This window comes from Anomaloglossus baeobatrachus, chromosome 10 (assembly GCF_048569485.1).
Source record: "Anomaloglossus baeobatrachus isolate aAnoBae1 chromosome 10, aAnoBae1.hap1, whole genome shotgun sequence".
Classification (NCBI taxonomy): Eukaryota; Metazoa; Chordata; class Amphibia; order Anura; family Aromobatidae; genus Anomaloglossus; species Anomaloglossus baeobatrachus.
Window position 1 is genome coordinate 201,327,490 of NC_134362.1, and position 22,214 is coordinate 201,349,703.

The 22,214-nt window shown below is 52.3% G+C and overlaps 1 protein-coding gene across 2 annotated transcripts in view; it reads left to right on the forward strand.

Annotated features, from left to right (window-relative positions):
* The first annotated feature begins 894 nt into the window (after positions 1-894).
* Positions 895-22,214, forward strand: part of URI1 (URI1 prefoldin like chaperone) — a 28,181-nt gene continuing 6,861 nt past the window's right edge. For both annotated transcript variants that reach the window (XM_075326152.1, XM_075326153.1), the window contains exons 1-5: positions 895-925; positions 2,627-2,701; positions 2,783-2,918; positions 19,314-19,405; positions 20,281-20,341. In XM_075326152.1, the coding sequence (XP_075182267.1) occupies positions 2,699-2,701; positions 2,783-2,918; positions 19,314-19,405; positions 20,281-20,341 (292 nt within the window). In that variant the 5' untranslated portion in view covers positions 895-925; positions 2,627-2,698. The remainder of the gene's footprint in view (positions 926-2,626; positions 2,702-2,782; positions 2,919-19,313; positions 19,406-20,280; positions 20,342-22,214) is intronic.

Here is a 22,214-nt window from a genome sequence, read left to right on the forward strand (position 1 = left end):
TTTCATATATGTATATTTTCGGATTATGCTTGTAAAATCGAGCACTTTTGCAAATTACTGCTTGTTAAAATTTTCGTCCGTTCTTGAGCTATTCTCACTTTTGTTTTGTGTACAGATCGTTGCCTTGGAGACCGACCACCGCGGCTAGACAGCAGAACATGCAAAGTGCTTTTCTGTTGAGCTTGTAAGCACTGTTTTGAAGCAGGAGTGCGCTAATCCTGTCCGGCTTCAACACTAGTGCTTAGAGGCTACACAGCAGCGGTGGTCAGTTTCCATAGCAACAAGCAGTAAACAAACGAAAAGTGGTAATAACTCGGGAACGGTTCCAAATTTTAACAAGCAGTAAATTGCAAAAGTGCTTATTTTTACAAGCTCTATCCAACAATAGCCATTTATAAAAAATGGAAATAATCCCTTTAAATCGAAAAATGAATGTCCCTTCCCCTATTTGTGCACCATTATTGCTCATACCTACATTTTATTAGTAAGGTAAAAATTTGCCACAAAGTTTGGCACAAATCTGCTGCAAAATTAGTCCCGTGCGACATTGTCAAGGATTTTCTTGCAGATTTGGCAAGAAGTTGGGTCAAAAAAGTCACACGACGCGGACTTAAAGGGCTTAAAGGGTTACTCCCAAAATTGGTAGTAAATACAAGGAAGAAAATAATATAAATATATAATGTGCAAAAAAAAATAAAAATGGTAGTAATATTTCCGCTGTCGCTCTCTTCTCTCCTCGTGTTACACCGTTATATATTGTTGTGGTTGGAAACAAATATTCTGCGGCCTGATACATATTCGCCGCCGGCGCCGCTGCATCAATATCACAGTTTTCTGCAGTCTCTGCCTTTTATTTATGTCCCTGTTTTTTATGTTTTTCTTTTTCACAGGTGATCAGCGGCTGCCAGGAGAAAATCCAGCACTGGTAAGTGACATGCGGAGAGTGTCGTTACCGGATACTTCTGCTGCTTGTGCAAAATGTTTCCCCCCCCCCCCCAATTTATTTATTAAACAAAATCCATATTCAACTTTCTGATCATGACCGCTTCCCTGCTGCTGAACAGAGGGGGGTTGGCCTGTGAAGCCTTGTTTAGAGGGGGCCGACCTAATGGGCCCTATCCAGAGGGTGGCTGGCCTAAGGGGCTTTATCCAGAAGGTGGCTGGCCTAATGGGCCCTATCCAGAGGGTGGCTGGCCTAATGGGCCCTATCCAGAGGGTGGCTGGCCTAATGGGCCCTATCCAGAAGGTGGCTGGCCTAATGGGCCCTATCCAGAAGGTGGCTGGCCTAATGGGCCCTATCCAGAGGGGGGCAGGCATAATGGGCCCTGTGCGGAGGGTGGCCGGCCTAATTGGCCCTGTGCGGAGGGTGGCCGGCCTAATTGGCCCTGTGCTGAGGGTGGCCGGCCTAATTGGCCCTGTGCTGAGGGTGGCCGGCCTAATTGGCCCTGTGCTGAGGGGGGCCGGCCTAATTGGCCCTGTGGGGAGGGGGGCCGGCCTAATGGGCCCTGTGGGGAGGGGGACCGGCCTAATGGGCCCTGTGGGGAGGGGGGGCCGGCCTAATGGGCCCTGTGGGGAGGGGGGCCGGCCTAATGGGCCCTGTGGGGAGGGGGGCCGGCCTAATGGGCCCTGTGGGGAGGGGGGCCGGCCTAATGGGCCCTGTGGGGAGGGGGGCCGGCCTAATGGGCCCTGTGGGGAGGGGGGCCGGCCTAGTGGGCCCTGTGCGGAGGGGGGCCGGCCTAGTGGGCCCTGTGCGAAGGGGGGCCGGCCTAGTGGGCCCTGTCCGGAGGGGGGCCGGCCTAGTGGGCCCTGTCCGGAGGGGGGCCGGCCTAGTGGGCCCTGTCCGGAGGGGGGCCGGCCTAGTGGGCCTTGTCCGGAGGGGGTGGTCGGGAGTGTGATTGAGGGGACCTGTTCAGAGCAGTCCAGGATCAGGGGCCCTTGTCCTAGCAGGCAGGGGGTCTCGTCTGAAGGGCCGGGCCTGGGGGCTTTGCCCATTGTTGGGATTTCGGTAGTTTGTTGGATCACACTCGCAACAGCTTAGAAGAAAACTAATAAAATAGTGACAATTATAATAATAAAAAAAACACTAATCAGACGATTCCGTGCGGTGATGTTTTATTAAAATATGCGTCTACTACCTATAGAAGAGCGCGGTGATGATAACGTAATCGCAGCAATTACCGCAGCAGCCGTCACCGCCATAAAGCAAGGTTAAGAACAATCCGAAAATAACGATAGTAAAAATAGCAACAATAAGAACAAAAAGAGGCGAGGAACGGAATAAAAGTCTCAGCGCTAACGATGATAAAATAACAAAGTGTGTAATAATCCCCATAGAGGACGGCGCTGATAATGATAACGCAGCGCCGCCGCCGATAACCACAAAAACCGCCGTAAAAAAGAGCAATGGAAAAGCGATCGTCACATAAAAATAGCAACAATAATAACAAAAAAGGAGACGTTTATCATAAATCCCCAGCGGAATAATGAGCGGAAATGCAAATAATAATAATGGAAATCATCAAATTATGGAGGATCCAGACGTGGCGTTCGTGGCGGGGGGCTGGCGATATTTGGGGGGTCGGAAACTGCTCGTGTGTCATGTGCCGATCTGTTCTCCTCTAGGAAGAAGGTAGAAGAGGACTACGACGCGCTGCAGGAGCGGCTGGGGACGCTGCCCGACAAGCTGTCCTACGAGATCATGGTGTGGAAACCGTCAGCAAGCAGGGGCATGACCGCTGACAGATCCTGTTATGGTATTTTAAGTGCACTGTTTCCCCTGCAGGTCCCTTTCGGCCCTTTGGCTTTTATGCCCGGGAGCCTGGTCCGCACCAATGAAGTCACCGTCCTCCTCGGGGACAACTGGTTCGCCAAATGTTCTATCAAGCAGGCGATGAGTTTAGTGGATCACCGGAAAAAACGTGAGTGCACAAAAACGTGATGTAGCACCAGCCTACGCCAGCGCAATGTACACAGACTGTCAACTGGATGGTCGTTGGGTCTAGATCCTTGATTTCGGATTAATAGACTGTTACCTCTGGGGGCGACACTACCTGCCATATTGGTTATCATCCAATATTATATATTATCACAGCGCTACCTCTGTCTACAGGTCATGCCAGGTACTGCGCCTCTGTCTACAGGTCGTATCTGGTACTGCACCCCTGTCTACAGGTCGTATCTGGTACTGCACCCCTGTCTACAGGTCGTATCTGGTACTGCACCCCTGTCTACAGGATGTGTCTGGTACTGCGCCTCTGTCTACAGGACGTGCCTGGTTCTGCGCCTCTGTCTACAGGACGTGCCTGGTTCTGCGCCTCTGTCTACAGGACGTGCCTGGTTCTGCGCCTCTGTCTACAGGACGTGCCTGGTTCTGCGCCTCTGTCTACAGGACGTGCCTGGTTCTGCGCCTCTGTCTACAGGACGTGCCTGGTTCTGCGCCTCTGTCTACAGGACGTGCCTGGTTCTGCGCCTCTGTCTACAGGACGTGCCTGGTTCTGCGCCTCTGTCTACAGGACGTGCCTGGTTCTGCGCCTCTGTCTACAGGACGTGCCTGGTTCTGCGCCTCTGTCTACAGGACGAGCCTGGTACTGCGCCTCTGTCTACAGGTCGTGTCTAGTACTGCACCTCTGTCTACAGGTCGTGTCTGGTATTGCACCTCTGTCTACAGGTCGTGTCTGGTACTGCACCCCTGTCTGCAGGTCGTGTCTGGTACTGCGCCTCTGTCTACAGGACGTGCCTGGTACTGCGCCTCTGTCTACAGGTCGTGTCTGGTACTGCGCCTCTGTCTACAGGACGTGCCTGGCACTGTGCCTCTGTACAGGACGTGCCTGGCACTGCGCCTCTGACTACAGGTCGTATCTGGCACTGCGCCTCTGTCTACAGGTCGTGTCTGGTACTGCGCCTCTGTCTACAGGTCGTGTCTGGTACTGCGCCTCTGTCTACAGGTCGTGTCTGGTACTGCGCCTCTGTCTACAGGTCATGTCTGGTACTGCGCCTCTGTCTACAGGAGGTGCCTGGTTCTGCGCCTCTGTCTACAGGATGTGCCTGGTTCTGCGCCTCTGTCTACAGGACGTGCCTGGTTCTGCGCCTCTGTCTACAGGACGTGCCTGGTTCTGCGCCTCTGTCTACAGGACGTGCCTGGTTCTGCGCCTCTGTCTACAGGACGTGCCTGGTTCTGCGCCTCTGTCTACAGGACGTGCCTGGTTCTGCGCCTCTGTCTACAGGACGTGCCTGGTTCTGCGCCTCTGTCTACAGGACGTGCCTGGTTCTGCGCCTCTGTCTACAGGACGTGCCTGGTTCTGTGCCTCTGTCTACAGGACGTGCCTGGTTCTGCGCCTCTGTCTACAGGACGTGCCTGGTTCTGCGCCTCTGTCTACAGGACTTGCCTGGTTCTGCGCCTCTGTCTACAGGACGTGCCTGGTTCTGCGCCTCTGTCTACAGGACGAGCCTGGTACTGCGCCTCTGTCTACAGGTCGTGTCTAGTACTGCACCTCTGTCTACAGGTCGTGTCTGGTATTGCACCTCTGTCTACAGGTCGTGTCTGGTACTGCGCCTCTGTCTATAGGTCGTGCCTGGTACTGCGCCTCTGTCTATAGGTCGTGCCTGGTACTGCACCTCTGTCTACAGGTCGTGTCTGGCACTGCACCCCTGTCTACAGGACGTGCCTGGTACTGCACCTCTGTCTACAGGTCGTGTCTGGTACTGCACCTCTGGTTCCATTGAAGTGAATTGAGATCTGTAATGCCACATTCAACCTGTAGGCAGGGGCATATGCCACTGTGCGATTAACACAAGATCGGGACCCCCCACTCTCATACGGGGTGTTATAGTGACTCCAAACTATCAAAATGTTTAGTTGCCTCCATTCAATTCCTGAATGGCTTGTGTTTTTAACAGGGGTTGAGGACTTTATGTCCTAATATGATGAATTGGTGGAAGATGCCGTGACTGATGGGAGTGGACCCCCATCAGTGCGGTGGTTGAAGGGTCCACATCTGTCATTAGCATTGCATTATCGGCCCTCAGCATTGTGCAGCCTCTGTCTGTCGCCACGTCCCTTCTGTCTGTACCGTCGCCGCGTCCCCTCCGTCCGTGCCGTCGCCGCGTCCCCTCCGCCCGTGCCGTCCCCTCCGCCCGTGCCGTCGCCGCGTCCCCTCCGCCCGTGCCGTCGCCGCGTCCCCTCCGCCCGTGCCCCGGCCGCGTCCCCTCCGCCCGTGCCCCGGCCGCGTCCCCTCCGCCCGTGCCCCGGCCGCGTCCCCTCCGCCCGTGCCCCGGCCGCGTCCCCTCCGCCCGTGCCCCGGCCGCGTCCCCTCCGCCCGTGCCCCGGCCGCGTCCCCTCCGCCCGTGCCCCGGCCGCGTCCCCTCCGCCCGTGCCCCGGCCGCGTCCCCTCCGCCCGTGCCCCGGCCGCGTCCCCTCCGCCCGTGCCCCGGCCGCGTCCCCTCCGCCCGTGCCCCGGCCGCGTCCCCTCCGCCCGTGCCCCGGCCGCGTCCCCTCCGCCCGTGCCCCGGCCGCGTCCCCTCCGCCCGTGCCCCGGCCGCGTCCCCTCCGCCCGTGCCCCGGCCGCGTCCCCTCCTGGATCAGGATGACACAAGGGGGTTATTTTCGGCGTCTCCGGCGCTCCAGCTTCAGGCGTCCTGGCACCTTCAGGTCTATCTGGAAGACGCGTGCGAATATCTCGGCATTGTCTGATTTTTTTTTTTTTTTTTTTTTTTTTTTCTTGCCTGGCAATAATAAACTTATGGGGGTGATGGGGGGGTCCTAATTACCTCCTTTCCATTGTGCTGCTTTCCAAAACCCGTTGCACGTATTAAGCCATTAAAGTATAAAGACTTTGATTTTTTTACTCGCCCAAAAATAGCAATAAAGCGGCAGAAATATCCCAACGCAACGAAAAAAAAAAAGAAAAAGTGATGGGGGCTGCTTAGCATAAGAAAAGAAATCATCGCAAGAAGGGGCGGGGGAGGGGGGCGAGCGAGAGCGAGTGATCAGGAGTATTGCGGTAAGAGCCGCGCTCCTCATTGATTGATGGAGGACACAAGCCACAGTCATTTGGAAAGGTAATCGGGCCTCACGCGCTTCAGGTCCTCCTTGAAATCAGCTCTCCGGCTCTTTATAGAGTCAAGGGCGAATTATTCTGTAATTCATGATAATTCAATAGAAATAATCCCCCTGATAGGGTAATGGGACGTGGCGAAACGTCTCGGGTTCAGATGGGTGTTCCGGGAGCGACCAAAATGCGTTTTCAGCAACTTTAGATATAGTTTTAGTACTATAAATCTACTTTTCTTTCTCCACTTATGAGCCACTTCTCCTCTTCCGGCTTCCTCGAGTCCAATTTTCACAAAAGTGACCGCCAGCACAGTGAGCGATCAGATTATAGCTGCCTAAAGAAGTGTATGGACAGGGGAGCGGGAGAAATGTGTTGCTGCTTTCTAGTAAGTGTTTTATCTCAGCCCAGAGCTGGATTCATATCTACACTGCTCAGTACTGTTGTATAATGTCCTCCTTGCTGCAGATTTCTAGTAAGTGTTTTATCTCTGCCCAGTCTTGGATTCACATCTACACTGCTCAGTACTGTTGTATAATGTCCTCCATGCTGCAGATTTCTAGTAAGTGCTTTTATCTCACTCCAGAGCTGGATTCAAAACTACACTGCTCAGTACTGTTATATAATGTCCTCCATGCTCATGCTTTCGAGGAAGTAATTTTTTTGTCTGTGGTAGATTCACAGCTACACTCCTCAGTGCTGCTGTATAATGTCCTCCATGCTGCTGTATAGTGTCCTCCATGCTTGCTTTATAGTGTCCTCCATGCTGCTGCTGTATAATATCCTCCATGCTGCTGCTGATTTTATTATGTGTCTTATCTCACCTCAGTGCTGAAATCCCATCTACACTGCTTAGTACTGCTATATAGTGTTCTCAATGAAGTTTTTTTTTTCCTCACCGCAGTGCTGGATTCACATCTACACTGCTCAGTCCTGCTGTATAATGTCCCCCATTCTGTTGTATAATGTCATCTATGCTGCTTTATAATATCCTTCATGCTGCTGTATAATGTCCCCCATGCTGCTGTATAATGTCCCCCATGCTGCTGTATAATGTCCCCCATGCTGCTGTATAATGTCCCCCATGCTGCTGTATAATGTCCCCCATGCTGCTGTATAATGTCCTCCATGCTGCTGTATAATGTCCCCCATGCTGCTGTATAATGTCCCCCATGCTGCTGCTTCTGACTATCTGAGCAGTAATCCTCATGTCCTTGTGTGCTGTGTATGGAAGATATCGTAGCAGTTAGTCTGTACTCACCAGCTCAGAGACAACTTAGCGCTGGAGACGGAGCCTGGAGAGTTGAAATCTGGTGAAAAATGAAGAGAGCTGAGCGACCTCCATTATTTGCTGATGCAGCTCCTCTTGAGGTTCTTTGTCAACAGCAGATTTTTGGGCCTGTACAGAGGTCACAGTATCGGGCAGCTTCGCCGTGCAGTGCTGTCGGACAGCTGGGTGGTATTCACAGTGGAAGCTATAATGGTGAATATATTGATCACCCAGGGAGAGAATGAATTCTTCTTAGTTCTATCTGTTCCTGGGAAAGATGGGTAATGACATATCCAGCTTTCCAAGGCTCCTGAATGGCAATAGTTATATCTCCACACGGTGTGCCATATAACCCACTCCGTTCTACATCAGAGTGTACAGCACAACTATCACCGTCCTCAAAACTTATGTTCTGAATATGGAAGGTTTCCACCCTCTGGGTGCAGGGCCTCCTCCTCGCCTACAGGTGGTGCTGCTGCAGTAGATGCAGATTTGGGGAGCAGTGCCTGTTCCTCACCTACAGGTGGCGCTGCTGCAGTAGATGCAGATTTGGGGCGCAGTGCCTCTTCCTCACCTACAGGTGGCGCTGCTGCAGTAGATGCAGATTTGGGGCGCAGTGCCTCTTCCTCACCTACAGGTGGCGCTGCTGCAGTAGATGCAGATTTTGGGGAGCAGTGCCTTTTCCTTGCCTACAGGTGGCGCTGCTGCAGTAGATGCAGATTTTGGGGTGCAGTGCTTCTTTCTTGCCTACAGGTGGTGCTGCTGCTGTAGATGCAGAGGGGGATGTCTGGGAAGGAACCACCCTAGAGTCCGGACGCCCCCCCCCCGCCAGTAATGTCACATATAGCTTGTCTTTATCACTGCAGAAGAATGCGCCAGGAAACCTCCACGACGCAACTTGTCTTTCTTGAGAAGCCAAAACCCGCGTCTGCCCGGCATCTGCTCGCACATCCTGTGCTGCCGAACACGTGGACTGGGCGCTTATACTTATGCGCCTTCTATTGTTCCATTAATTGGCACAAATCCGTCCCATTTTTCCCTGCAAAATCTGCAAGAGATATTCTTGTCCCGTGAAAAGTGTTTTTTATTTGGGGGCGAGGGTAAGGGGGGGATGAAGCTGCAGATCTGATATGGATTTTTGCTTGAATTGCTGCCTGAAATCCAACCGCGCGTCACAGGATCCAAAAGTTTCCCTGTGGCTTTTTGGTGCGTTTCTACAGATCCGGCCTCGATAATGTTGCAGTTTAACCCCGTCACGTTCCGGGAGGCGCAGGCGATCCCCCTCGTGGAGCGCTCCTTTGGACTCCACACTGAAGCCTCGCGGCTCTAATATCCACACTCCAGGCTCCTGAGGATTCGCAGCTGCTCCAGACACTTGTGGTTTGATCTTGAGAATCGCAGATGACTCTTCAGCGGCGGAGGACGAGTAACGAGAAGATCTCGCACCATTCCGCCGCGTCCCGCTAATTGGAGACCAAACACTATTCCCCCGGGGGGATCTCTGCAGACCCCTCCCGGACACTTAACCCTGCTACGCTGCCGGCGAAGACGGGGTTAAACGGCAATGCTAACCAGCTGTCAGCTGCAGCGGCGGCACCAGACGGCCACAATAATAACCTCCCTGTTTAGCGGAGGCCAAGGCCTCTACAGCCCGGGTATCGATCCGCGCGGAAAGTAAAGAATAATGAAAATTCATCCCAATCAGTACGACGCATATATAATGACTGTCACAAGGTCGCTGGCCGATCGCGGGGCGAGACCAGCGCTGGATGCAGCATTTTATAGTATAACGGCGGCTTTTATGCCATTCTCTCTGGGAGGTGATGCTTTACACTGCAGCGCTGATCTCCGGATCTTATTCAGTTGCAGACATCAAATTTTCTGTTCTCTGCGGACATCAGCCCCATGTGCGGGACACGGGCCCCCATATGCGGGACACGAGCCCCCTTTTCAGACACAAGCCCCAATGTGTGGGACACAAGCCCCCTCTGCGGACACGAACCCCCATGTGCGGGACACAAGGCCCCTCTGCAGACACGAGCCCCCATGTGCGGGACGCGGAGCCCCCATGTGCGGGACACCCCATCTGCGGACACGAGCCTCATGTGCAAGATGTGAGCCCCCATCTGCGGGACACAAGGCCAATGTGCGGGGACGTGGAGTCCCCATGTGCGGGACACAAGCCCCCTCTGCGGACACGAGCGCCCATGTGCGGGTGGTGGAGCCCCCATGTGCGGGACACAAGGCCCCTCTGCAGACATGAGCCCCCATGTGCGGGGCATGAACCCCCATTTGCAGGACGCGGCGCCCCCATGTGCGGGAAACAAGCCCCCTCTGCGGACACGAGCCCCCATGTGCGGGACGCGGAGCCCCCATGTGCGGGACACAAGGCCCCTCTGCAGACACGAGCCCCCATGTGCGGGACACAAGGCCCCTCTGCAGACACGAGCCCCCATGTGCGGGATGCGGCGCCCCCATGTGCGGGACACGAGCCCCCATGTGCGGGACACAAGGCCCCTCTGTGGACACGAGCCCCCTTGCCCGGGACGTGGAGCCCCCATTTGTGGACGCCGGCCACCTTTTGTGGAACACAAGGCTTATGTGCGGGACACCCCATCTGCGGACACAAGCCCTAGGGTTCCCCCAAGTCGTCTTCACCTGCGCTAAACACGAAGAACGTTACTTACACTTGGAATTCGACTACTGCCCCCATCATCCACTAAATCCATCATAAACTGCGGGATCTAACAGCCTTGGAGCGGTGATTTAACGCCGCCATCCTCCGTCCAACTAGACAAGGCTTCTCCTACTGCTTCGGTTGAGGGGGGGGGCCACAATCGCACCGCAGGCCGCTCCAGCACAAATTTATTATTTTATTTTATACATCTTATAAATCTATATCTTTTTATTAGTTTTTTTCAGGGTGTGGGGGGAGTAAGGTGCAGGTGGATTTTCCATTTTTACTATAAAGAAAATCAAAGTCCAATTTTCTGTAAATGAGGCGGTGGCTGCGCGGAGGGCCGAGCCTGACAACTGCGCGGAGAGCCGAGCCTGACAACTGCGCGGAGGGCCGAGCCTGACAACTGCGCGGAGGGCCGAGCCTGACAACTGCGCGGAGGGCCGAGCCTGACAACTGCGCGGAGGGCCGAGCCTGTAATAATTGCGCTGAGGGCCGAGCCTGACAACTGCGCGGAGGGCCGAGCCTGTAATAATTGCGCTGAGGTGGGGCCGATTCTCCACTAGTGCATCACCCCTCCAGGCACTCCCCTGCCCAGCACTGTGCGCTCGCTTCACATCAGTCAGATGTATAGAGGTGGGGCAGACCTTCTTCTGAGCTTTTTATGGGGGATCCAATCTCCCTTTGAGCATTTTCTGGGGGTGGGCCTCCCTCGGCACCCTTTTCTGGGGGTGGACCTCCCTCGGCACCCTTTCTGGGGGTGGGCCTCCCTCGGCACCCTTTCTGGAGGTGGGCCTCCCTCGGCACCCTTTCTGGAGGTGGGCCTCCCTCGGCACCCTTTCTGGGGGTGGGCCTCCCTCGGCACCCTTTCTGGGGGTGGGCCTCCCTCGGCACCCTTTCTGGAGGTGGGCCTCCCTCGGCACCCTTTCTGGGGGTGGGCCTCCCTCGGCACCCTTTCTGGGGGTGGGCCTCCCTCGGCACCCTTTCTGGGGGTGGGCCTCCCTCGGCACCCTTTCTGGGGGTGGGCCTCCCTCGGCACCCTTTCTGGGGGTGGGCCTCCCTCGGCACCCTTTCTGGGGGTGGGCCTCCCTCGGCACCCTTTCTGGGGGTGGGCCTCCCTCGGCACCCTTTCTGGGGGTGGGCCTCCCTCGGCACCCTTTCTGGAGGTGGGCCTCCCTCGGCACCCTTTCTGGGGGTGGGCCTCCCTCGGCACCCTTTCTGGAGGTGGGCCTCCCTCGGCACCCTTTCTGGGGGTGGGCCTCCCTCGGCACCCTTTCTGGGGGTGGGCCTCCCTCGGCACCCTTTCTGGAGGTGGGCCTCCCTCGGCACCCTTTCTGGGGGTGGGAGGCTGATTTTAGTCCATGCCTTTCCAGTGTTTACTAATATACCTATTCTTATAATTAGTTTATGACCTATTAATCCAATCACGTTTTTATGCTACATTATTATTTATTTTGCAGATTTTTGGTGTTTTTTTTCCATATCACTATCTGCATTAGCAGTAAACATTAGAAATCTTGCCGTTATTGCACCGACCACTGGGACTTTTTTAGACTCTTAAAACTTCCTGTTGTGATTATTATTATGCGTTGCTTATATAGCGCCATTAATTCCACAGCGCTTTACTTACTTCATAATCACTGTCCCCATTGGGGCTCACAATCTAGCTTCCTTATCACTATGTCTTTGGAGTATGGGAGGAAACAAAGGAAACCCACGTATTACGGAGAGCGTATACAAACCCCTTGCAGGTGGTGGTCTTGGTGGGATTCAAACCCAGGACCCCAGCACTGCAAAGCAACTGTGCTAACCACTGAGCCACTGTACAGAGCTAACCACTGAGCCATCATACAGTGCTAACCACTGAGCCATCATACAGTGCTAACCACTGAGCCATCGTACAGTGCTAACCACTGATCCATCGTACAGTGCTAACCACTGAGCAATCGTACAGCGCTAACCACTGAGCCATCGTACAACGCTAACCACTGTGCCATCGTACAGCGCTGACCACTGAGCCATCGTACAGTGCTGACCACTGAGCCACCGTACAGTGCTGACCACTGAGCCACCGTACAGAGCTGACCACTGAGCCATCGTACAGTGCTAACCACTGATCCATCGTACAGTGCTAACCACTGAGCAATCGTACAGCGCTAACCACTGAGCCATCGTACAACGCTAACCACTGTGCCACTGTACAGAGCTAACCACTGAGCCATCATACAGTGCTAACCACTGAGCCATCATACAGTGCTAACCACTGAGCCATCGTACAGTGCTAACCACTGATCCATCGTACAGTGCTAACCACTGAGCAATCGTACAGCGCTAACCACTGAGCCATCGTACAACGCTAACCACTGTGCCATCGTACAGCGCTGACCACTGAGCCATCGTACAGTGCTGACCACTGAGCCACCGTACAGTGCTGACCACTGAGCCACCGTACAGAGCTGACCACTGAGCCATCGTACAGTGCTAACCACTGATCCATCGTACAGTGCTAACCACTGAGCAATCGTACAGCGCTAACCACTGAGCCATCGTACAACGCTAACCACTGTGCCATCGTACAGTGCTGACCACTGAGCCATCGTACAGTGCTGACCACTGAGCCACCGTACAGTGCTGACCACTGAGCCACCGTACAGTGCTGACCACTGAGCCACCGTACAGTGCTGACCACTGAGCCACCGTACAGTGCTGACCACTGAGCCACCGTACAGTGCTGACCACTGAGCCACCGTACAGTGCTGACCACTGAGCCACCGTACAGAGCTGACCACTGAGCCACCGTACAGAGCTGACCACTGAGCCACCGTACAGAGCTGACCACTGAGCCACCGTACAGAGCTGACCACTGAGCCATCGTACAGTGTTAACCACTGAGCCACCGTGCCGCCCTATTGTTTCAGGAAATGTACATATACAGCACTGAATGGACTCCCGCCCTATATTTTGTATTGAAGCTTCTAATGAGTGTAAGGATCATTGTGAGAGGAGGGGGAGCAGGGTCGGCCATGACATCACCTATTCTAAATGGAGCATCCCGTGTTATCAGCTGTTAACCATGGTATCATCATTCATTGTATTCCAGCCTCTGATGATAAGGAGCCTGTTGAAAGCTGTTCCCAAAAGTTGGAGTACGAGTCTAAAGCTGGTGTCACACATAACGACGACGACAACGACGTCGCTGCTACGTCACCATTTTCTGTGACGTTGCAGCGAGGTCCCGTCGCTGTCGCTGTGTGTGACATCCAGCAACGACCTGGCCCCTGCTGTGAGGTCGCCGGTCGTTGCTGAATGTCCAGCTTCATTTTTTGGTCGTCACTCTCCCGCTGTGACGCACACATCGCTGTGTGTGACAGCGAGAGAGCGACGAAATGAAGCGAGCAGGAGCCGGCACTGGCAGCTGCGGTAAGCTGTAACCAGCGTAAACATCGGGTAACCAAGGGAAGACCTTTCCCTGGTTACCCGATATTTACCTTCGTTACCAGCCTCCGCTCTTGCTGCCAGCGCCGGCTCCTGCACTGTGACATGTGGCTGCAGTATGCATCGGGTAATTAACCCGATGTATACTGTAGCAAGGAGAGCAAGGAGCCAGCGCTAAGCAGTGCGCGCGGCTCCCTGCTCTCTGCACTGTGACATGTAGCTGCAGCACACATCGGGTTAATTAACCCGATGTGTGCTGCAGGAGAGCAAGGAGCCAGCGCTAAGCGCGGCTCCCTGCTCTCTGAACTGTGACATGTAGCTGCAGCACACATCGGGTTAATTAACCCGATGTGTGCTGCAGGAGAGCAAGGAGCCAGCGCTAAGCGCGGCTCCCTGCTCTCTGAACTGTGACATGTAGCTGCAGCACACATCGGGTTAATTAACCCGATGTGTGCTGCAGGAGAGCAAGGAGCCAGCGCTAAGCGCGGCTCCCTGCTCTCTGCACATGTAGCACAGCGACCTTATGATCGCTGCTTCTGCTGTGTTTGACAGCTAAGCAGCGATCATAACAGCGACTTACAAGGTCGCTGTTACGTCACCGAAAATGGTGACGTAACAGCGACGTCGTTGTCGTTTAGTGTGGCACCAGCTTAAAATAGCTCAAATGGCCGGTGTGAAAATTGCAAGATTCTAATTGATGATATTAAAGGGGAAAAAATGGCTTTAAAACTATCTACAACAAAAACCTGATTCCCTTTTATAAAAAAAAATCTTCTCTTGGGAGGGTCAGAGGAGCTATGATACATAGCCCCGCCCCTTCCCAATAAATGGTAACACCCCCGAGGAAACCATTGCAAAATAGGAAATAAAAAAACACTTTTGGGTTGAAGTTTGGCTTGTAAAAAATAAATAAAGCACACCTTCTATTCTGTTACATTAGAAACATAATGAATAAACCACACAAGCGTTGCCTTGTTTTTTTTGCAGTGGTCTTAGGTAAAGTTGCTAATGAATAAACCGCACATGTGATCGCTGCCTGCTTTTTTTTTTTTTTTTTACAATTGCCTTGAATAAACCGCACACGCGATCGTTGCCTTGCTTTTTTTTCAATGGTCTTGAGTATAGTTACTAATGCATAAACCACACACGATTGTTGCCTTGCTTTTTTGCAATGATCTTGAGTACCATTGCCAATGTATAAACTGCACACGGGATTGTTGTCTTACTTTTTTAAATGGTCTTGGGTAAAGTTGCTAATGCATAAACCACACATGCGATGGTTGCCTTGTTTTTTTAAGCTGGTCTTGAGTAAAGTTGCTAATGCATAAATCGCACATGTGATCGTTGACTTTTATTTTATTTATTTTTTTTTACAATTGTCTTGAATAAACCATACACGTGATCGTTGCCTTATTTTTTTGCAATGGACTTGAGTATAGTTGCTAATGAATAAACCACACACGCAATCTTTGCCTTTTTTTTTTTTTTACAATTGTCTTGAATAAACCGCACACGCAATCGTTGCTTTGGTTTTTTGCAATGATCTTCAGTATAGTTGCTAATGCATAAATCGCACATGCGATCTTTGCCTTACTTTTTTGCTTGAGTATAGTTGCTAATGAATGAACTGCACACGCGATGGTTGCCTTATTTTTTGGAATGGTCTTGAGTATAGTTGCTAATGCATAAATCGCACACTCGATCGTTGCCTGAATAAACCACACACGCAATGGTTGCCTTATTTTTTTTACAATGGTCTTGAGTATAGCTGCTAATGAATAAACCACACACTCAATCTTTGCCTGTTTTTTTTTTTTTTTTTTTTTTTTTTTTTTTTATACAATTGTCTTGCATAAACCGCACACACGATCGTTGCCTTGTTTTTTGCAATGGTCTTGAGTATAGTTGCTAATGAATAAACCGCACATGCAATGGTTGCTTTATTTTTTTGCAATGGTCTTGAGTATAGTTGCTAATGCATAAATTGCACACTCGATCGTTGCCTTCTTTTTTGCTTGAGTATAGTTGCTAATGAATAAACCGCACACGCAATGTTTGCATTTTTTTTTTTTACAATTGTCTTGAATAAACCGCACACACGATCATTGCTTTGTTTTTTTTGCAATGGTCTGAAGTATAGTTGCTAATGAATAAACCGCACACGCGATTGTTGCCTTATTTTTTTTTTTGCAGTGGTCTTGAGTATAGTTGCTAATGAATAAACCACACACGCAATCTTTGCCTTGTTTTTTTTACAATTGTCTTGAATAAACCGCACACGATCGTTGCCTTATTTTTTACAATGGTCTTGAGTATAGTTGCTAATGCATAAACCGCACACACGATGGTTGCCTTATTTTTTTTTGCAATTGTCTTAAGTAAAGGAGGAGGAGGGAGGAAAGGAAAGAGGAAAAAAAAAAGTTATTGATTTGACCTCCTACCTAAAATAATGTTCTTTAGATCTAAAGCTGGTTAGACACATTATCTCGCCGGGTTCAGTGAAGCAAAAACATTCCACAACCTCAACCTTTTCCCTGACCCTCCGCTTTTAACAACTGCCGACACAGTTTTGTGCTGTTATGTGACCATGCACCGATGAAATCTGTCAAACAGCTTCTTGAGTTATTAGGCTGTCTGAGTCTGACCTTTCTGCAATCAAAGATATATGACTTAAGGGCTCAGATTTGCCATGGCAACCGGTCCAATTTGCCGCCGTGAGAAAAGGTCTAATTGTTGCAGAAATTTAATGATCTAGAGCGACATCAGGGCTGTGAGATTTTATGAACTGTTTACACCGTAATTTTCATTTTGTTAATGCCATCTTTTTTTTTTCCATTTTTTTTTTTATTTTATTTTTTTTTTTTTTTTGTAACCCGTTCCTCTCTTATGGCAGCAACAGCTGGAAGAAAAAAAGGGGGGGTGGATTAAAAAAAAAAAAAAAAAAAAAAAAAAAATCAGCTGTGTCTTTATGGAGATGATTGCAGAGCCGGGTGTATTTTTGGGAGCGCTCTCCGCTGCCAGATATTATTAACGCTTAGGTTTTTGCAATGTTAATTAAGGAGAGGCGATACTGAGAAGCCCAGAGTGCTTTTAAATACAAAAAAAAAAAAAAAATTCTAAAAAAAAATAAGAGGAGTCGGAGATGCTTCTTGACCAGCGCAGGATTGCTTTTTGCATTAATGCCCCTTAATTAGAAATATAATGGATGGGGGTGGGGGGAGGGGGGCGCCCGGTGGCATTTTTAGCAGGTTGACATGCCAGTCTCGCGGTGGATGCGGCCACAGTGTCTTTAATAGGGGAGAACAATGGCTGGAATTAGTGCACCAGACGGGAAGGAAAACACAGCCCATGAGAAGGTCTCCGATCGCCTGCGCCCCGGGAGAGAGACGATCTTTTAGTGAGCGGCTGCGGACTGGGAGATGGGGGCTCCCATTGGCACCCCCCACCCTAAAAGTCAGAACATTATCAAGGTCTGGTTGTTACGCAGTGTGGCACCGGATGGGTATACTGGTGGAATAAGACTCTTACTGGTTGCAGTTTGTAATAAATCCATGACGGGGGCTGCGGCGTGATTGACAGAACATAAGCAAGGCGGATAAGTAGATATTGCATAAGTAAGTGAACCCCACTGGTGACTCTTCTGCAGCAATGGGAGTGGGTCCGGTAGTCTAGGGGACCCTGCTCTCTGGTCTCTATGTAACACAGAATCAGCAGCAGCATGGAGGACATTATACAGCAGGACTGAGCAGTGTAGCTGCGAATGCAGCCATGGAGTGAGATAAAACACTTACTAGAAAGCAGCAGCATGGAGGACATTATATAATAGTACTGAGCAGTGTAGATGTGAATCCAGCTCTTGGTGAGATAAAACACTTACTAGAAAGCGGCAGCATGGAGGACATTATATACTGAGCAGTGTACCTGTGAATCCAGCGCTGAGGTGAGATATAAGCATGTACTAGAAAGCAGCAGCATGGAGGACATTATATAATAGTACTGAGCTGTGTAGATGTGAATCCAGCACTGGGGTGAGATAAAAGCACTTTATAGAAAGCAGCATCCCCTTCTGTTTCCTGCCTCTATCTAGACCTCTGCTCCTCTTCTCCCACCCCTTCTCCATAGACTTCAATAGGCAGCTGTAATCTGATCCTTCAGTGAGCCGCTGTCCGTCTGGTCTAGACTTCAACAGGACAGATCTTAGAGTGATAAGATCTGGAAAAGAAGTTGCTCATGGGTGGAGGAAGAAACAGATGGATTTAGGGGTCTGGTCTGGGGTCTGTATGGATTTAGGGGTCTGATCTCGGGTCTGTATGGGTTTAGGGGTCTGGTCTGGAGTGTGGATTTAGGAGTGTGGTCTGGGGTCTGTATGGGTTTAGGGGTCTGGTCCGGGGTCTGAATTGATTTAGGGGTCTGGTCCGGGGTCTGAATGGATTTAGGGGTCTGGAATGGGGTCTGTGTGGATTTAGGGTTCTAGTCTGGGGTCTGAATGGATTTAGGGTTCTGGTCTGAGGTCTGTATGGATTTAGGGTTCTGGTCTGAGGTCTGTATGGGTTTAGGGTTCTGGACTTGGCTCTGTATGGATTTCGGGTTCTGGACTGGGGTCTGTGGGGATTTAGGGGTCTGGGCTGGGGTCTATGGATTTAGGGTTCCGGTCTGGGATCTGTGTGGATTTAAGGTTCTGGACTGGGCTTTGTGTGGATTTAAGGTTCTGGACTGGGCTTTGTGTGGATTTAAGGTTCTGGACTGGGCTTTGTATGGATTTAGGGTTCCGGACTGGAGTCTGTGTGAATTTAGGTGTCTGGAATGGGGTCTGTGTGGATTTAGGGGTCTGGAATGGGGTCTGTATGGATTTAGGGGTCTGATCTCTGGTCTGTATGGATTTAGGGTTCTGGTCTGGGGTCTGTATGGATTTAGGGTTCTGGTCTGGGGTCTATGGATTTAGGGGTCTGATCTCGGGTCTGAATGGATTTAGGGTTCTGGTCTGGGGTCTGTGGATTTAGGGGTCTTGTCTGGGGTCTGAATGGATTTAGGGTTCTGATCTGGGGTCTGAATGGATTTAGGGTTCTGGTCTGGGGTCTGTATGGATTTAGGGTTCTGGTCTGGGGTCTGTATGGATTTAGGGTTCTGGTCTGGCGTCTGTATGGATTTAGGGGTCTGATCTCGGGTCTGAAGGGATTTAGGGTTCTGGTCTGGGGTCTGTGGATTTAGGGTTCTGGTCTGGGGTCTGTGGATTTAGGGTTCTGGTCTGGGGTCTGTGGATTTAGGGTTCTGGTCTGGGGTCTGTGGATTTAGGGTTCTGGTCTGGGGTCTGAATGGATTTAGGGTTTTGGTCTGGGGTCTGTGTGGATTTAGGGTTCTGGTTTGGGGTCTGTATGGATTTAGGGGTCTGGTCTGGCATCTGACAGCGGGCGATTCCATTGTGTTCCCTTAAATAGGAGCTGGTAATGTTTGGGGGTCTCAGGGTCCAGCACTGTTAGGGGGGCTGTGTGCAGGACTCCGAGGCTTTCCTATTGCGGCCGGCGCCGCTCCGGCTTCGTTTTTGGACACAGAAGCTCTTTTATTAGTATTCACAGTGAAAAGATGTAAAACTTAGATTTTTGCTGCTCAGCGCTGTGCCGCCACCTCGTGCACCGCCACCTCGTGCACCGCCACCTCGTGCACCGCACATTATACAGAAAGATACCAGATGTAAGTCAGGAAACTTTCTGTGTTATATGCACATTTATTGGGTTTTTGCTCCGGATGGAGATCGTTGGCGCTGGACCTGGCTGCATTGTTATAGTTACTTAAAGGGGCACTCCCGCCTCTGTAAGTCGGGGACGCCGGGGTCCGGATCTGCAGGGGACGCGGGTGAGTGACACTGGTGACTGTCTTCTTCTTGCAGATGTCAGGGAAGCCATGGAGGAATATCAGCAGGTGATGAAGAACTTTGAGTCCAGGGTGGAGCTGACGAAGGATCTGCAGAGGATGAGCAGTGTAAGGGGGCGCGGGCGGTGCTGGTGGGGGGAGCACAGGCGGTGCTGGTGGGGGGGCTCGGTCGGTGCTGATGGGGGGGAGCGCAGTCGGTGCTGGTGGGGGGTGTTCAGGCGGTGCTGGGGGGTGTTCAGGCGGTGCTGGGGGGCCTCAGGCGGTGCTGGGGGGGCCTCAGGCGGTTGTGGGGGGGCTCAGGCGGAGCTGGTGGGGGTGGGCTCGGGCGGTGCTGGTGGGGGGCTCGGGCGGTGCTGGTGGGGGGGAGCGCAGTCGGTGCTGGTGGGGGGTGTTCAGGCGGTGCTGGGGGGCCTCAGGCGGTGCTGGGGGGGGCCTCAGGCGGTTGTGGGGGGGCTCAGGCGGAGCTGGTGGGGGTGGGCTCGGTCGGTGCTGGTGGGGGGGGAGCGCAGTCGGTGCTGGTGGGGGGTGTTCAGGCGGTGCTGGGGGGCCTCAGGCGGTTGTGGGGGGGGGGCTCAGGCGGAGCTGGTGGGGGGGGGGGGCTCAGGTGGAGCTGGTGGGGGGGGCTCAGGTGGAGCTGGTGGGGGGGGGGCTCAGGTGGAGCTGGTGGGTGAGGCTCAGGTGGAGCTGGTGGGTGGGGCCCAGGCGGAGCTGGTGGGTGGGGCCCAGGCGGAGCTGGTGGGTGGGGCTCAGGCGGAGCTGGTGGGGGGGCTCAGGCGGAGCTGGTGGGGGGGAGGCTCAGGCGGAGCTGGTGGGGGGGACTCAGGCGGAGCTGGTGGGGGGGAGCGCAGGCGGTGCTGGTGGGGGGGGCTCAGGCGGTGCTGGGGGGGCTCAGGCGGAGCTGGTGGGGGGCCTCAGGCGGAGTTGGTGGGGGCACAGGCTCACGGCGCGGATCTGACATCATCTGTCTCTTCCTTTCCCCACAGGAATCCAGCGACTTCTTTGACATCAGGGAAGAAATGAATGTGGACACCGTGTGCACCAAAGGTAACCGCCATATAGCGCCACCGCTGTCTACAGGTTGTGTCTGGTATTGCAGCTCAGCTCCATTAAAGTCAATAGTGCAGGACGCCAATACCACGCACGACCTGGAGACACGGGTGGCGCTGGTTTTGGAAAAAGGAAGGGGCGGGATATGGTTGCAAAATTCTCAACACCCTTTAAGATCCAGGGGTGGTTCTTGTGTGGGGTATCGTACGTGTACACGGTGCTCCGGGGGCCGCGCTCCACCTCTGATGTCAGCCGCTGTTTACCGCGTTGATCTTCCGCTCTCTGCCATCAAGGCCGATTGTTTTAAGAGGGATTAAAATTCATAGCGGAGAGAAGCGTCTGCATCACCGGAGCCCCCATCACCGGAGCCCCCATCACCGGAGCCCCCATCACCGGAGCCCCCATCACCGGAGCCCCCATCACCGGAGCCCCCATCACCGGAGCCCCCATCACCGGAGCCCCCATCACCGGAGCCCCCATCACCGGAGCCCCCATCACCGGAGCCGCGTAATGAAGCCGAGACCGCGAGAGAAATAAACCAGCTACATAATCACGTCAGGGGAGGAGGGGAAGGAAATCAGCAGCGCGCACCCCCCGCCAGACCGAGCGTACAGTGCCGCTATACACTGTCCTAATGCCGATCACTGATCCAACTCAGGATCAGTAATGTAATGTATGTACACAGTGACTGCACCAGCAGAATAGTGAGTGCAGCTCTGGAGTATAATACAGGAGGTAACTCAGGATCAGTAATGTAATGTATGTACACAGTGACTGCACCAGCAGAATAGTGAGTGCAGCTCTGGAGGATAATACAGGAGGTAACTCAGGATCAGTAATGTAATGTATGTACACAGTGACTGCACCAGCAGAATAGTGAGTGCAGCTCTGGAGTATAATACAGGAGGTAACTCAGGATCAGTAATGTAATGTATGTACACAGTGACTGCACCAGCAGAATAGTGAGTGCAGCTCTGGAGTATAATACAGAAGGTAACTCAGGATCAGCAATGTAATGTATGTACACAGTGACTGCACCAGCAGAATAGTGAGTGCAGCTCTGGAGTATAATACAGGATGTAACTCAGGATCAGTAATGTATGTACACAGTGACTGCACCAGCAGAATAGTGAGTGCAGCTCTGGAGTATAATGCAGGAGGTAACTCAGGATCAGTAATGTAATGCATGTACACAGTGACTGCACCAGCAGAATAGTGAGTGCAGCTCTGGAGGATAATACAGGAGGTAACTCAGGATCAGTAATGTAATGTATGTACACAGTGACTGCACCAGCAGAATAGTGAGTGCAGCTCTGGAGTATAATACAGGATGTAACTCAGGATCAGTAATGTAATGTATGTACACAGTGACTGCATCAGCAGAATAGTGAGTGCAGCTCTGGAGTATAATACAGGATGTAACTCAGGATCAGTAATGTATGTACACAGTGACTGCACCAGCAGAATAGTGAGTGCAGCTCTGGAGTATAATGCAGGAGGTAACTCAGGATCAGTAATGTAATGCATGTACACAGTGACTGCACCAGCAGAATAGTGAGTGCAGCTCTGGAGGATAATACAGGAGGTAACTCAGGATCAGTAATGTATGTACACAGTGACTGCACCAGCAGAATAGTGAGTGCAGCTCTGGAGTATAATGCAGGAGGTAACTCAGGATCGGTAATGTAATGTATGTACACAGTGACTGCACCAGCAGAATAGTGAGTGCAGCTCTGGAGTATAATACAGGAGGTAACTCAGGATCAGTAATGTATGTACACAGTGACTGCACCAGCAGAATAGTGAGTGCAGCTCTGGAGTATAATACAGGATGTAACTCAGGATCAGTAATGTATGTACACAGTGACTG